Source organism: Anthonomus grandis, chromosome 14, assembly GCF_022605725.1.
Source record: "Anthonomus grandis grandis chromosome 14, icAntGran1.3, whole genome shotgun sequence".
Classification (NCBI taxonomy): Eukaryota; Metazoa; Arthropoda; class Insecta; order Coleoptera; family Curculionidae; genus Anthonomus; species Anthonomus grandis.
In genome coordinates, this window is record NC_065559.1 from 732,599 (window position 1) to 749,853 (window position 17,255).

At 33.7% G+C, this 17,255-nt stretch overlaps 1 protein-coding gene and 1 long non-coding RNA gene across 6 annotated transcripts in view; both read right to left on the minus strand.

The window, feature by feature from the left end:
- LOC126744414 (spondin-1) overlaps positions 1–17,255 on the minus strand; it is a 46,645-nt gene that overhangs the window by 21,150 nt on the left and 8,240 nt on the right. For all 5 annotated transcript variants that reach the window (XM_050451815.1, XM_050451812.1, XM_050451811.1 and 2 more), the window contains 5 exons: positions 4,490–4,701; positions 1,475–1,666; positions 1,218–1,424; positions 907–1,161; positions 197–410 (listed from right to left, as the gene is read on the minus strand). In XM_050451815.1, coding sequence (XP_050307772.1) covers positions 197–410; positions 907–1,161; positions 1,218–1,424; positions 1,475–1,666; positions 4,490–4,701 — 1,080 coding nt within the window. The remainder of the gene's footprint in view (positions 1–196; positions 411–906; positions 1,162–1,217; positions 1,425–1,474; positions 1,667–4,489; positions 4,702–17,255) is intronic.
- LOC126744429 (uncharacterized) lies at positions 4,996–5,740 on the minus strand. Its single transcript, XR_007663181.1, has 2 exons — positions 5,169–5,740; positions 4,996–5,115 (listed from the first exon to the last, which is right to left on the minus strand). It is a non-coding gene; the product is annotated as an uncharacterized LOC126744429 (long non-coding RNA).

A 17,255-nucleotide genomic window follows, 5' to 3' on the forward strand; every position in this document is an offset into this window, starting at 1 on the left:
ACCTGTGTTCTGCTAAGTTAAGAGATTCTTGCAAACCCCTCTTCATTTCTGAAAAAATCCTAACTCTTTTTTCACTCGGTCGGTTTTATGATTATTTAAGGGTCAATAATAAATAAACAAAAGCCAATAAATGGCAATTATTCGATAAAACAGAAAAGGATTTTCATTTGAATTCATTCAAAAAAATAAAACTTACCGGTAGTTTCGCAGTTGGTGTTTTTATCGTCGGTATCCTCGTCGGGCAGAATATCGCAACTTTTCTCATATAACCGTTGACGCGTCAACCTTAAACGTGCGAATGGCTTCAAAGGGGTCGCCGACGGATCGTAAAACGGCGATCGAGGATCATCCGGAAAATCGTACTTCAGTCTACGGATCGGTTGTCTTACAGGAGCGGGTTGATTGACCGACTAAAACATAATCGGCTTTTTAATATGTACCTATTTATCTGTTAAGATCAACAAGCATTCTAACTATATTGGAATTCACAATATGCTATTGCAAGAGGCTTAGATTATATATTATTTGTTTGTACTGGTCTCCTTTAGGCTTAATAAGAGAATTTTTTGATCGTCTGGACTATATTCTATCAAATATTCTTTAAACACTAATATGCTTGTTACATATGGATTAAATATGGATATTAATGAACCGACAATGTAATCTGTGGTAATTTTAGTAAATTTCAGAGACTCTGTGACAAAATAGAATGGCAGAATTCAAGTCTTACTTTAGATCCTATTAATATATCCTAACTGATCCTATTTACTAAGGCATTTCCCATACAACTAATTAAGAAAAACACCTAAAAGTCCCTTTGTAGTAAATTAATTAATTAATGACCCTAACATTCTGAAATATGAGCTGCTGTGATAAAAAAGAAATTATAAGTCTCTATATCCTTACCAAATAAGTAATTCCGTCATCGGTGCCCACATCCCACGGATACAAATTCAGTACTTTCGACTCTATCCAGGTACAATTCCTCAAACACAATTCCAGTCCAGAAACACCAACTATCCAATCAGGAGATGGATCTATCATGGACACAATGGACATCAGATGGTGTTTACTGTCCACACGGAACACTGCAAAGGTTTTCCCAGTGATATTGGGAGAACTGATGCCCCTAGCTTTAATTATTGTCCTAATCTGGTCACTCTAAAAAAACTTGTAAGTATATTTGTATGTTACCAACTTACAGTCTCCCAGTTTACTTTTGCTTTCAGTTCACTCTCCAATAGCCGAGTATTGCCATATTCGGCGAGTTGCTGTAGACCTTCGCTAGACAAATCGCCATAATTCCAAAAGCTATAATTCACCGTATGAGAGGCCCCGATAATATCACTGAACCGTGTGACCCGGCCGTTTGCAGGGAAATCTTTGGGATGGGTGTTCCTCGACCATAATCCCTCAAACGTAACCTAAAACATTATTAGGTATTCATGAGTTTACCGATTATGTTACTGATTACTTCATATTTGGCTTCGTCGCATGTGCAACACTGTTTGAGGATTTTCGGTTGGGTGTCCTCGGTGTCCGGAGCCTCCTCGCACAAGACTTTTGTCAAGTCACTGTCCTCGTTGAACCACTTATCGACTGATTCCACCACTGTCGCTTTGAATTTTACACATCCGCTGCCTTTCACTGGTGCTACCCATAAAAACTAAAAAGCAGGATCAGACTCAGAAACGTGAAGTAGTGATTCCTCATAATTTCTGAGGTGTTGAGAGGATGTTGAGGGAAATTGCTCCTTCCAGACCAAGGTAGTACTTTTTGCTTCTCTTTTCCACTCATTTGTTGCCATATTAAACACTTTTTTTTCCTCCCCCTAAGGTGCAAGGGGTCCTCAGAAGAGCCCTGAAGGCATGAGGGATGTTTGAGAGGCCCGACGACGTGCACCAAACATTATTTGAGCCAACGTTTGTTTTGTTTAGAGCGAGACACATCGGGCCGACGTGAAGAGATTCTGTGAAGGTCACGTTCTGACTCAGAAACGTCAAGTGATTCCTCATAACTTCTAGTTGTTGAGAGGATGTTTCTCAGGGAAATTGGTCCTTCCAGACCAACGTAGTACTTTCTTTTATTTTTTGCCATATTAAACACTTTTTTTCCTCCCCCTAAGGTGCAGGGGGGTCCTCAGAAGAGCCCTGAAGGCATGAGGGATGTTTGAGAGGCCCGACGACGTGCACCAAACATTATTTGAGCCAGCGTTTGTTTTGTTTAGAGCGAGACATATTAGGCTGACGTGAAGAGGTTATGTGAAAGTCACGTTAGTCCAGTAGCAACAAGGCAATTGTATATTATAGACTTAACAGCAACGAAATATGCACATAAGGATTGTTGATACTAGACTAATTAATCTAATTACTAAATTAGAATATTTAATGCAGTTCCAGATTGTTGCTACGGGGCTAAACACTCAATGTTGAGAGTCTCTTTACGTCAGCCACACATGCTGACGTGAAGAGATTTTATCAGGATGACGTTAATCCAGTAGCAACATTAATAATTTTAATTTAAATAAGTGTTTTATTAGCACTCAAAGGTCACTAAGCCCAAGCGAATACCGTGTCTGAATATATTGAGTGAGAGTGTTTTTATTTGAATTGGTTGCTACTGGACTAATCAATTGTCCCAATAAACAAACAAAAATTAGTCCAGTAGCAACATTAAATAATTTTCCTATTTTAACTGAATTAAACGTCTTATTAACAGCAATAGGAGATAAAATCCAACTGGATAACATCTACATGAATTAAATTAGAAATTTTCTATTTGTTGTGTGGTTGTTACTGGACTAATAAACAAAAAACATAGTCCAGTAGCAACATCAGATAATTTTAATATATTGATTTAAATTACCACTTTATTAACGTTCATAGTTCACTAAGCCCAAGCATATACAATCCTGATGAAATTAAACGGGAATGGTTTAATTTTTAATGGTTGCTACTGGACTAAATAATCCTTCACTTTGCTTCACGTCAGCTGTTATTTATCTCTTTCTAAACGAGGACAATAAACGAAATTCGCTGGTCAATATTTTGTTGCGCGCACGTCAGCAGCAGAGTTACTTATGAAAGGGACATAATATTATAAGTAAAAAAATATACAGGGTGTCCCAAAAGTATATGGACACACCCAAAAATCTTGGGAAATATGGGCGCTAGAAAAAATCTTTAAATACAAAAGTTTTGGGGAATCGATCGGTGCATCTGATGGTGACCTTAAGCTTGACCTTGAGCTTGACCTTAAAGGTTATTTGAAGGTCAAAGCGATTTTTTTAAATTTTTGACACCGGATTCTGAAAGAGCGAAAAGTTTTACGTCCGGGTATGTATTGAGGTACGAGGTTGAAGTAGACCCGAGAGGTCAAATAGAGGTCAAATCTTAACAAATCTCTGTAATGACTTCTTAAAAATCTCGCGAGTTTAGTGGTAAAAGAAAACAAATAAAAGTCATACCCTAGGTAAGTCTTAACGGGGAACCCAACGGTGACCTTGGATTTGACATTGAACCTCATTTTCAAGGTCATGTGAAGGTCATTTTCTTTTACCACTGAACTCGCGAGATTTTTAAGAAGTCATTACAGAGATTTGTTAAGATTTGACCTCTATTTGACCTCTCGGGATCACTTCAACCTCATACCTCAATACATACCCGGACGTAAAATTTTCCGCTCTTTCAGAATCCGCTGTCAAAAATAGAGGTTCCCATTTAAAAAAATCGCTTTGACCTTCAAATAACCTTGAAGGTCAAGCTCAAAGTCAAGTTTAAGGTCACCATCAGATGCACCGATTGATTCCCCAAAACTTTTGTATTTAAAGATTTTTTCTAGCGCCCATATTTCCCAAGATTTTTGGGTGTGTCCATATTTTTGGGACACCCTGTATGCAAGTCGAAGATCGACTTTGAAACTTGTCAAAGTCAACATGTACAAGGTCACCAACACTTTTGAGGTTCCTAGGCTTGATCATGACCTTCAAAATTGCCCTTGAATACAGGCTTAAATGGGCCACCCTGTATATCGACAGTTGGGTATCGTTTTATTCTGTTAAAGAAATACACAAATTCGTCAACATAAATTAATACGTCTCTTTATAATCGGGCCACGTCATAATCTTGTCAATTCACGTCATAACCTAACGTCAAAACTGTCAACACGTATGACGTCCTGGCTAAAGGCGCGAAATTCAAATTTTGAAATTAAAAATGTGGCTGTTTCTTGTTGTGACACATAAAAGGGTAATTATTCCGTTCAACTGTGCCGGCGACAGTTTCTATATATAATTTTAATTAAAAGCGAGAACGGCAAATCCCTAATTAAAAATTCGGACAGCTGCCAGATTACACTGAGATTTCTTAATTATTTACGAACTTTTGACTCAGCCGTTGATACTCTATATATAAAGGATTTAGTTTTTAATTAATTACTTTTCATAGAACTTAATTAACTCGCAAAATCTTAAATTTGATCTTATACCGACCTGAACTTCAGCTTTCGGTTGATTATCCGCCTCCACAACCGCATTTCGGCACCTCTGGCTAAATTTCGTCAAAGCGTCCCCGTAAAGTTGCATGGATCCTATGGACGTTTCCGATGCGATATTCTTCTCGGGATTTTCATTAGTAACGGATAATATAAAATGGGTGAACTTGTGCTGGTTCTCTAGTCCGTTATTTACAGCACGAAGAAACACTAAAATGTCCAAACAAACACTAAGTGTTAAATACACACATGGGGGGTGCATCTAACTTACTACAAGTTAATGCAGATGCTAAAAATTTATCCAGGATAATATTAATAAATCAATAAATTGTCCCAGGCACACAAGTAAATATCGATATATCTTCTTATTAGAAGGATAGGTATCGTATTTTACGCTCGGATTAAATGTCCCTAATAGCGTAATCTGTTTAACCGGGACAATATATTAAATTTCATAGCGTGATATATGAGAGCGCACACACAGTAAACCCTTTTATATATATGTACACTGCATACGATGATTTATTTACATTTTAATTTTAATAATAATTCATATTTAGCGCCAAATACGTCCAACGTTGGCAACCCTGATTTTGACTTCTGACATTTCTAGTGACAGACCGCCTGAATGATAAAAGTGAGGTTAGGTCCAATTTTTAAAAATTCAATAAACTTACTGTTTTATCCACAAAGGCCGCTCTAACAATTGGACCTTTACAATCCTAATTTAAGGCGTCAAAAGCCGTTTCAGCCATCTCAGTTATGCCTCTCTTAATCCTTTCATTACGGAGAAAGAGAGAAAAAGCGATTGGCAATCCTACTGCGAACGCTGTCACTTGACGACCTACTTTCGGCTAATTATTTTTTTTTTTCGTTCGCTCCTCGATAAAACGGATTTAATTACGAGGGGGAAGATTTAAACGCCTTTAACTGATCCGTTTAGAGACGTCTTTTGTGCCAGATTGTCACTTTTATTAAAAGAAACATGAAAACGTTTTGTACTGGTTTGTCCAAGAAATGTCCATCTGAGGTCCAGAAATCACGCACGATCGTTATAAAATTATGACTCTCGTGTGTATTTGGTTCGTATATGTTGGAAAAGTGAGATTTCCAAGCGATCCAGAATGTTGCTGGAACGGGAGATGCGGTAGAAAGTGGAAAAGTGGACTTTTGACCCGTAAACTGGTATAAATGTTTATCTGACATCAAGGAATCTTGGACGATCACTATAAAATTATGCCTCTCGTCTGTATTTGGTTCAAATACGTTAGAAAAGTGACATTTTCAGGCGATCCAGAATTTTCCAGGGACGTGAGATGCGGTAGAAAATGAAAAAGTGGACTTTTGACCCTTAAAACGGTATAAATGTCCATCTAACCTCCATAAATCATGGACGATCGCTATAAAATTATACCTCTCGTCTGTATTTGGTTCAAATACGTTAGAAAAGTGACATTTCCAGGCGATCCAGAATGTTCCAGAGACGTGAGATGCGGTAGAAAGTGAAAAAGTGGACTTTTGACCCTTAAAACGGTATAAATGTTCATCTGACATCCAGAAATTCTAGACGATCGCTATAAAATTATACCTCTCGTCTCTATTTGGTTCAAATACGTTAAAAAAATGACATTTCCAGGCGATCCAGAATTTTCCAGGGACGTGAGATGCGGTAGAAATTGAAAAAGTGACTTTTTACCTCTTTTTATGCATATAAACCGATCGAGAGTCCCATGAATCTTTGACGATCGTTATGAAATCATTTCTCCTGTCTCTAGAGTTCATAAATAAATAAGAAAAGTACAATTTCATAATGATCCCGAGTGTTCCCAAGAGGTGAGATGCGGTAGAAATTGAAAAGTGAACTTTTGACCCTTAAAACAGTGAAAATGTTTATCTGACATCCAGATATCATGGACGATCGTAATAAAATTATGCCTCTCATCTCTATTTGGTTCAAGTACGTTAGAAAAGTAACATTTCCAGGCGATCCATAATGTTCCCGGAACGTGAGATGCGGTAGAAATTAAAAAAGTGGATTTTTGACCCTTAAAACGGTATAAAGTTCATCTTACATCCAGAAATCTTGGACGATCGCTATAAAATTATGCCTCTCGTCTCTATTTGGTTCAAATACTTTGGAAAAGTGACATTTTCAGGCGACCCAGAATTTTCCAGGGACGTGAGATGTGGTAGAAAGTGGAAAAAGTGAACTTTTGACCCGTAAATTGGTATAAATTTCTATCTAAAGTCCAAAAATCATAGACGATCGCTATAAAATTATGCCTCTCATCTGCATTTGATTCAAATAGGTTGAAAAAGTGACATTTCCAGACGATCCAGAATCTTCCAGAGACGTGAGATGCGGTAGAAACTGAGAAAGTGGACTTTTGACCTCTAAATCGATATAAATGTGTACCTGACATCCAGAAATCCTATACGATCGCTATAAAATTATGCCTCTCGTCTCTATTTAGTTCAAATACGTTAAAAAAATGATATTTCCAGGCGATCCAGAATTTTCCAGAGAAGTGAGATGCGGTAGAAAATGAAAAAGTGGACTTTTGGCCCTTATAACGGTATAAATGCCCATCTGAGGTCCAGAAATCATAGACGATCGCTATAAATTCATGCCTATCGTCTCTATTTGGTTCAAATAAGTTGGAAAAGTGATATTTCCAAGTGATCCAGAATGTTCCTCGAACGTGAGATGCGGTAGAAAGTGGAAAAGTGGGATTTGGAGCTTTTAAATCTACATAAATGTTCATCTGCCATCCAGAAATCCTAGACGATCGCTATAAAATTATACCTTTGGTCTCTATTTAGTTCAAGTACATTAGAAAAGTGACATTTCCAGGCGATCCAAAATTTTCCAGGGACGTGAAATGCGGTAGAATGTACAAAAAGTGGACTTTTAATCCATAAATCAGTATACATGTCCAACTGAGGTCCAGAAATCAGGGACGATCGTTATAAAATTATACCTCTCGTCTGTATTTGATGCAAATAAGTTGGAAAAGCGACATTTCCAGGCGATCCAGAATGTTCCAGTGACGTGAAATGCGGTAGAAATTAAAAAAGTGGACTTTTGACCCATAAATCGGCCTAAATGTCCATCTGAGGTCCAGAAATCATCGACGATCGCTATAAATTTATGCCTCTCGTCTCTATGTGGTTCAAATATTTCGGAAAAGTGACATTTCCAGGCGATCCAGAATGTTCCAGACTGACATTTCACTGTCCATAGGCAACCCACTGTTCAATTAATTTTTTTAAGAGAGTTCTATATACAGGGTGTCAATTTGAAAACTTCCCACCCCTATTATCTCGAAACGGGTTAGGTTTTTATAAAATCGCTAAGACACGTCGATTTTATTATCGAGGGGGAACAATTTTTATGCAGAAATCACTTCGCCTCTTTCAACCCCCTACCCCCCAGAACCTCCCTCTCAAAAATCTTAAATGGCAATAGGGGTTGAGTGATACCTCATTTGAAAGAACTTTTTATTCTCTACATTTTGGCACCTTATTTTTTAAATTTGAGTGCTGCGTTGCCAAGTTAGGGTTATTTAAACATTGTTAAATTACTTATTATTAAACATTATTCCTGTAAGTGTTTTAAATACGTTGAAGCTATGATTTCTATTGGAACGTGTATGACCATAAAGCGAACCGGTGCATTTCTCACTGAAAGTGTTTATCAATCCGACAAATTCTTTTGGTCATGAAAGATAAACATTTAATTTTTTTTTTTGTTTATTTTCGTTTGCAATGGATTTCGTCTCAATACAGTTCGATGATATGATCCGAAATTTAAAATAGTATTTAGTGAACTTTCCTACCAGTCAATGTCACTAGGTATTTAAATCAGTTAAAATTTTTTTCGATAATTTGTGTGTTATTGTTAGTTACTATGGTATACACGCTTAGGCAAAGAATTGAAATGATTTTTATTTATGGCGAGCAAGGAAGATGCGCAAGAAGAACGGCAGAAGTTTTTAATAATAGAAATCCTAATTGTAATGTAAGTCACAGATACATTTTGGACGTAGTAGCTAAATTTAATGAAACGGGTTCAGTTGGAAACAAAAAAAGGGCAAGTCGGCGTGTTTTAAACGAAGATGCTCAAGTAGAGATTCGTTGCAGAACCCACCAATTCTCTCCGTACAGTAGCACGTCTAACTGGAATGTCACATGAAACTGTACGACGAGCATTACAGTTACATAAATATCATCCGTACAAGATGCAAATTTTACAGGAACTTCATGAGGACGATTTTGATAGGAGAATAGAGTTTTGCGAAATTATGTCTAACTTAATAAACACTCGTGCAATTGTGGTAAGCAACATTTGCTTCAGTGATGAATGTACCTTTTTCCTAAACAGCCATGTCAATAGACAGAATTGTCGATACTGGAGTGAGGACAATCCCCACATTTTCAGAGAGGGTGCTACACAGCGGCCACAAAAAATTAATGTTTGGGCCGGTATTCTTGGAAATGCTGTTATAGGACCGTTGTTTATTGAAGAAAACTTAACTGGAGAGCTCTACTTACACCTACTTGAAGATGTAATTGATCCTTTGATAACAACTGAACTGGAAAATCAAGTTGGTAACATTTTGCAAGAAAACGAACTACACTTTCAGCAAGATGGAGCTACGCCGCATTATCTTCGGCCAGTGCGGGAGTAGTTGAATAACAGATTCCCTAACCAATGGATTGGTAGAAGGGGACCGATAGAATGGCCTGCTAGGTCACCAGACTTAACGTCGTTAGATTTTTTTTATGGGGGCACATAAAATCGGTTGTTTACAAAACTCAGCCTGATGATATCGAAGATTTAAAAAGAAGAATTACAGAGGCAAGTAGGGCTATTCCAGAAGAGGTATTTCAGAATGTTCGGGAAGAATTTGAGAATAGACTTTATTTTTGTTTGGAGAACAATGGAGAACACTTTGAACACCTCTTAAAGTAGATGTGTTAATAAAATAAATTTTAGGCGTGCTTTTGTAAAGACCATAATTGTAACGGCTATGCAAATGTTTAGTAAAAATAATATTAACCTAAATAACATGTTTCAATGCAAATCATAGCTTTAACGTAATTAAAACACTTACAGGAATAATGTTTAATAATAAGTAATTTAACAATGTTTAAATAACCCTAACTTGGCAACGCAGCACTCAAATTTAAAAAATAAGGTGCCAAAATGTAGAGAATAAAAAGTTCTTTCAAATGAGGTATCACTCAACCCGTATTGCCATTTAAGATTTTTGAGAGGGAGGTTCTGGGGGGTAGGGGGTTGAAAGAGGCGAAGTGATTTCTGCATAAAAATTGTTTCCCTTCGATAATAAAATCGACGTGTCCTAGCGATTTTATAAAAACCTAACCCGTTTCGAGATAATAGGGGTGGGAAGTTTTCAAATTGACACCCTGTATATTCATTTAGGTAATTCTAAAGTAATACGATAATAAATATTATCTAATAAATAAGGCCTATAGATCATTTTTTTTGGAGATATAGGTTCGGTAGTGTTCTTGTGCTTGTAGTCACTATCAATGCAAACGTCACGCGTACGTCAAAAAAAATCTAAGGTTATGTATCGAACTGGAACACGAACTTCGGCACATTAATTAAATAGTTTTCGCGTTGTAGTGTATTAAAAATGACCGTAAAAAAGCTTTATTACTATATTTTATTCAGTTATTGTACCTACAAGTCCTATATCTCTAAAGCAAAAATCATTTAGTTCTTAGGTTATATTAGTATTAGTAGACGTGTAAATTATACATTACACAAGCGCCCGGACTATATTCCGGCCTATCAAAAACAAATGTTTATTACAACCCCAAAGCGCCCAATAACCCGGATTACAACAATGTTGATTGCGATACAATACACGTTGATTACGACAATGAATTTCTTAAAGAAATCCCCCATTACGACGTGGCGTAATTTCCAGCAAATATATATCTCACTATTATTTCGTTCTATCGGTCTAATTATATTGTTCCCTTCCTCCCACTCGGGAATGTCGAGTAAAAGCCCGGATGCGAATTATTGGACCCCATAAAATGCAGACGCGTTCCTTCGAGATGTTTATGACCTTAATTCTTGCGACGAATGTCGTGTAGATGGAAGACGTACGCGGATTTAATTATTCACTATTCAGACTGCAGCAATATGGAAATTGAGTTTATTTATGCTTTATCGCGGTTAACTTTAGGAAGAAACTATATATGTATATGAGCAAACTAGACCCTGATCGGGAAATTCAAATTCAATAGTCTGAACACCAACCATAAAAGTAAGGTTTGCATATGGGTGACAATTTCAAGAGTAGCCATAGCTTATAATTTTTAAACCGTAAAAGATATAAAAAAATGCTTAAAACCGTTTCTATAGTAACAAGGGGGAACCAAAATGATGAATTTTTTAGGGATATACTATCATCCCCCTAACCCCCAGAGACACCCCCTTAAAAATTTTAAATTGGAAGGGCAGTCGAGTGATACCTTGTTTGAAAGGTCTATTAATTCCCTATATTTTGCCGTCTTACTCATTAAAATCAATGCAACCATTTCCGAGATATGTATGTCCTTTTAAATGTTAGTCAATTCATTTTACTATCAGAATAAAAATATTTATTCTGATACTAAAATGAATTGTTAAAAGCCAAAACAAAAGTACACTTATACTGAAATTATTGAATTGTCGGAATGGTATTTGGCGATGTAAAAAAAAGGAAAATTTTCGATGCCTGCCATTCTGGAAATATTTGTTGTTTTTTGTTTATTTAAATTTTGCCTTAAAATGTTCAATTTTTGGTTTGGTTAGTAATATCGTGGTTCTTTTTGTGATTTAAAGTTCTCTCACTGCTCTAGTTTTATTTTTACAATGGTTTATACGATCGCCGAAAGAGTTGAAATGATATTTATTTATGGTTCTCAAAATCGCTGTTTTCGTAGAAGTGCCACAATATTTAATGAGAGGCACCCAGATAAGCAGGTTGGGCATTATTACATCCAGAAGTTGGTAAGAAAATTTGAAGAAACTGGGTTTGTAGGTGATATAAAGAAAAATCAGCCAAGATTACTGGATGAAGCAACTCAGATTGAGGTTCTTGGGCATTTTGCTATGGTATGTCGACTCGTCAAGCAGCAGCTGCCACAGGAGTGTCTCGTGAATCAGTACGAAAGATATTAAAAATTAATAAATTCCATCCTTACAAGCTACAGATTGTCCAAGAACTTGGTGATGACGATCCAGACAGGCGGATAAAAATCATTAAAAACCATTTTTAAGAGATATTTCTAAAGGATCCTTCCTCTACTGAATTTTTTCAATGAGCGAAACTTTCACAATTTTTTGTGGCGTTGCTATTAACCTAAGAAAAATTGCTTATAAGGATTTTTTGTTGCTATTTTAATGCTTTAGTTCCCTGTAATTTTTTTTTACAATTTTCAAAAAAAAAATTTTTTTTCAAATTTTTCGTTTTAAAACTGGACTGTTTTAAAAAAAATACCTATAACTCCTTTATTAACTAATTTAGAAGGAAAAAGTATTCTAGATTAATTTTGGGTATATATTCATAGAAGCAAATGCAAAAATAAAAACACTAATTTCTTTCACAGTTTTCGAGAAAAATGGAAAAAAAGGAAAACGGTTTTCCTGGATTTACTAGAAAACTATTACATATAGAAGCTTCAAATATTTTTCAAATAATAGTCCTCTTTAGACCAAACAACTTTTGTTATAACTATTTTTCTGGAAAATCAATACTTTTCCCAAGAAAAAATTAAAACCATTTTTAATAGATATTTCTAAGGGGGTCGGTCCTATTGAATTTTTTTAATGAGCAAAACTTTCACAATTTTTTGTGGCGTTACTATTAACCTAAGAAAAATTATTTATTAAAATTTTTTGTTGCTATTTTGATGCTTTAACTCCCTGTAATTTTTTTTACAATTTTCAAAAAAAAATTTTTTTTTCAAATTTTTCGTTTCAAAACTGGACTGTTTTAAAAAAAATACCTATAACTCCTTTATTAATTAATTTAGAAGAAAAAAGTATTCGAGATTAATTTTGGGCATTTATTCATAGAAGCAAACGCAAAAATAAAAATACGAATTTTTTTCACAGTTTTCGAGAAAAATGGAAAAAAAGAAAAACGGTTTTTCTGGATTTACTGGAAAATCGTTACATATAAAAGCTTGAAATATTTTCCAAATAATAGTCCTATTTAGGCCAAATAACTTTTGTTAAAACTATTTCTCTGGAAAATCGACAGTTTTCCTCAGAAAAAATAAAAACCATTTTTAAGAGATATATCTAAGGGGGTCATATTGAATTTTTCCAATGAGCGAAACTTTCACAATTTTTTTGTGGCGTTGCTATTAACCTAAAAAAAATTATTTATTAAGATTTTTTGTTGCTATTTTAATGCTTTAACTCCCTGTAATTTTTTCAACAATTTTCAAAAAAAAAAATTTTTCAAATTTTTTGTTTCAAAACTGGGCTGCTTTTTTTTTAAAATACCTATAACTTCTTTATTAATTAATTTAGAAGGAAAAAGTATTCTATACTAATTTTGGATATTTATTCATAAAATTAAATGCAAAAATAAAAACACTAATTTTTTTCACAGTTTTCGAGAAAAATGGAAAAGAAGAAAAATAGTTTTCCCGGATTTTCTGGAAAACGGTTACATATAAAAACCTAAAATATTTTTCAAAAGATAGTGCTGTTTAGGCTCAACAACTTTTATCCAAACCATTTTTTATTTAAACGGTAACGTTAATAAGCAAAACTGCCGTTACTGGAGTGATGAGAATCCCCATATTTTTAGGGAAGGGCACACCCAATATCCCCAAAAAATAAATGTGTGGGCCGGAATTCTAGGGAATAATATAATTGGGCCATTGTTTATTGATGATAATCTAAATGGAGAAATTTATGCTGAAATGTTAGAAACAACTGTTAAGCCTTTAGTAATAACGGAATTGGAAAACTAAAGGGATGAAAATGAAGATCTTGTTCTTGATGAAAATTTATTGCATTTTCAACAAGATGGGGCCCCACCACATTATGTATTGCCTGTTAAAGAGTGGCTAGATAATCATTATCCAGACCAATGGATTGGTAGAAGAGGACCGATCGCCAGATCTCACCCCTCTCGATTTTTTTCTTTGGGGTCACCTAAAATCGTTCGTTTTCAAAACGCAGCCTGCCACCATTGAGGAGCTAAAACAAAGAATTACACAAGAGTGCCGATTATTAACAACTGAAGTTTTTAGAAATGTTCGTCAAGAGTTTGAAAACAGATTGTACTTTTGCTTGCAAAATAATGGAAGCCACTTTGAGCATTTAATAAAATAATTAAAGTTCAATGCAGATTTTTATTGTTTTAAAAATAGAATAAACGCAATATTGCAGAGTGTTTTCCTAGTTCTTAACCATTTGTACTAATGTTCAAATGTTAAATATTTTATGACATTTTCAAAATATGTTAATTTTATAAGAAATTAAAAAACACTTAAATAACCTTTAATAAAATATTAAAATTGGCATAACTCTAAAATAAATGCATTGATTATTATAAGTAGGGTCGCATAATATAGGGAATTAATAGACCTTTCAAACAAGGTATCACTCGACTACCCTTCCAATTTAAAATTTTTAAGGGGGTGTCTCTGGGGGTTAGGGGGATGATAGTATATCCCTAAAAAATTCATCATTTTGGTTCCCCCTTGTTACTATAGAAACGGTTTTAAGCATTTTTTTATATCTTTTACGGTTTAAAAATTATAAGCCATGGCTACTCTTGAAATTGTCGTATATGAAATTCCGGTATTTTTTTTTTAATTTTAAAAAATAATTTTTTTTTCAACATTTTAGGACCCTAAACTGGCTATTTTTTAAAAAAATCTTTATAACTCCTTTATTAATTAATTTAGAAGAAAAAAGTATTCTAGATTAATTTTGGGTATTTATTCATAGAAGCAAATGCAAAAATAAAAACACTAATTTTTTTCAGTTTTCGAAAAAAATGGAAAAAAAGGAAAACGGTTTTCCTGGATTTACTGGAAAACCGTTACAAATAAAAGCTTGAAATATTTTCCAACTAATAGTCCTCTTTAGGCCAAACAACTTTTGTTAAAACTATTTTCCTGGTAAATCAATAGTTTTCCCCAGAAAATATGAAAACCATTTTTAAGAGATATTTCTAAAGGATCCTTCCTCTACTGAATTTTTTCAATGAGCGAAACTTTCACAATTTTTTGTGGCGTTGCTATTAACCTAAGAAAAATTGCTTATAAGGATTTTTTGTTGCTATTTTAATGCTTTAGTTCCCTGTAATTTTTTTTTACAATTTTCAAAAAAAAAATTTTTTTTCAAATTTTTCGTTTCAAAACTGGACTGTTTTAAAAAAAATACCTATAACTCCTTTATTAACTAATTTAGAAGGAAAAAGTATTCTAGATTAATTTTGGGTATATATTCATAGAAGCAAATGCAAAAATAAAAACACTAATTTCTTTCACAGTTTTCGAGAAAAATGGAAAAAAAGGAAAACGGTTTTCCTGGATTTACTAGAAAACTATTACATATAGAAGCTTCAAATATTTTTCAAATAATAGTCCTCTTTAGACCAAACAACTTTTGTTATAACTATTTTTCTGGAAAATCAATAGTTTTTCCAAGAAAAAATTAAAACCATTTTTAATAGATATTTCTAAAGGTCCTATTGAATTTTTTTAATGAGCAAAACTTTCACAATTTTTTGTGGCGTTACTATTAACCTAAGAAAAATTATTTATTAAGATTTTTTGTTGCTATTTTGATGCTTTAACTCCCTGTAATTTTTTTTACAATTTTCAAAAAAAAATTTTTTTTTCAAATTTTTCGTTTCAAAACTGGACTGTTTTAAAAAAAATACCTATAACTCCTTTATCAATTAATTTAGAAGAAAAAAGTATTCGAGATTAATTTTGGGCATTTATTCATAGAAGCAAACGCAAAAATAAAAATACAAACTTTTTTCACAGTTTTCGAGAAAAATGGAAAAAAAGAAAAACGGTTTTTCTGGATTTACTGGAAAATCGTTACATATAAAAGCTTGAAATATTTTCCAAATAATAGTCCTATTTAGGCCAAATAACTTTTGTTAAAACTATTTCTCTGGAAAATCGACAGTTTTCCTCAGAAAAAATAAAAACCATTTTTAAGAGATATATCTAAGGGGGTCATATTGAATTTTTCCAATGAGCGAAACTTTCACAATTTTTTTGTGGCGTTGCTATTAACCTAAGAAAAATTATTTATTAAGATTTTTTGTTGCTATTTTAATGCTTTAACTCCCTGTAATTTTTTCAACAATTTTCAAAAAAAAAAATTTTTCAAATTTTTTGTTTCAAAACTGGGCTGCTTTTTTTTTAAAATACCTATAACTTCTTTATTAATTAATTTAGAAGGAAAAAGTATTCTATACTAATTTTGGATATTTATTCATAAAATTAAATGCAAAAATAAAAACACTAATTTTTTTCACAGTTTTCGAGAAAAATGGAAAAGAAGAAAAATAGTTTTCCCGGATTTTCTGGAAAACGGTTACATATAAAAACCTAAAATATTTTTCAAAAGATAGTGCTGTTTAGGCTCAACAACTTTTATCCAAACCATTTTTTATTTAAACGGTAACGTTAATAAGCAAAACTGCCGTTACTGGAGTGATGAGAATCCCCATATTTTTAGGGAAGGGCACACCCAATATCCCCAAAAAATAAATGTGTGGGCCGGAATTCTAGGGAATAATATAATTGGGCCATTGTTTATTAATGATAATCTAAATGGAGAAATTTATGCTGAAATGTTAGAAACAACTGTTGAGCCTTTAGTAATAACGGAATTGGAAAACTAAAGGGATGAAAAACCAAGGGTTTTAAGCATTTTTTTATATCTTTTACGGTTTAAAAATTATAAGCCATGGCTACTCTTGAAATTGTCACCCTGTATGTTAAAACATTTTCAAATTAATTTTGACCCTACCTATAAAATCGATTTATGTTATCACGTCTCTTTTACACTTGTAAAATGCAAATTTAATCCCTTTTCAAAACTCCACGCGTAGTATAAATTAAATATTTGTCCGATGTTGATTTTCAATCGGTCCGCTTGCTTCATACGCGAAAAATGCCGGATAAATTAAAATTTCCCACTGCAAACCGGATTTTCTCTTTCAATTCAAACACACTAATTTATTTTAGTTGATAAAGTCCTGCTGCCGCTTAAATATTAATTATTGTAGAAGTCAAAATCTACACTAAATTAAAATTTAATTTATTTCAACGGCGGAATATATATTGTAATTAAAAGGTTCTTTGAGAGGAAACCTTCAGACTAAGGAGAGCGCTTAAAATGTGTAATTAAATTCACTGTTGCTACTATACAGGGTGTCCTGGAAAATGTGGGAAAATCTCTCGGATTTAGGCAAGAGAAAATAAATAATAATACCTACGAAGATACGGCCCCTTAAAGACGTTACTGGAAATCCTTGGTATAATTTAATAAAAAATTTACATTACAAAAATCACCGTTCAAAATATCCAATTTAGCCAAGCCTATTTAAATATATATATGCCGACGTTTCGCAAAATATATTTGCGTCCTCAGGGCGAATTCAATATATTGGATTTAAGTCAAAAAAAGTTTATGAACAATATGAACATTTTTGATCCTTATGCAAAATTACTCTCTGAGAATC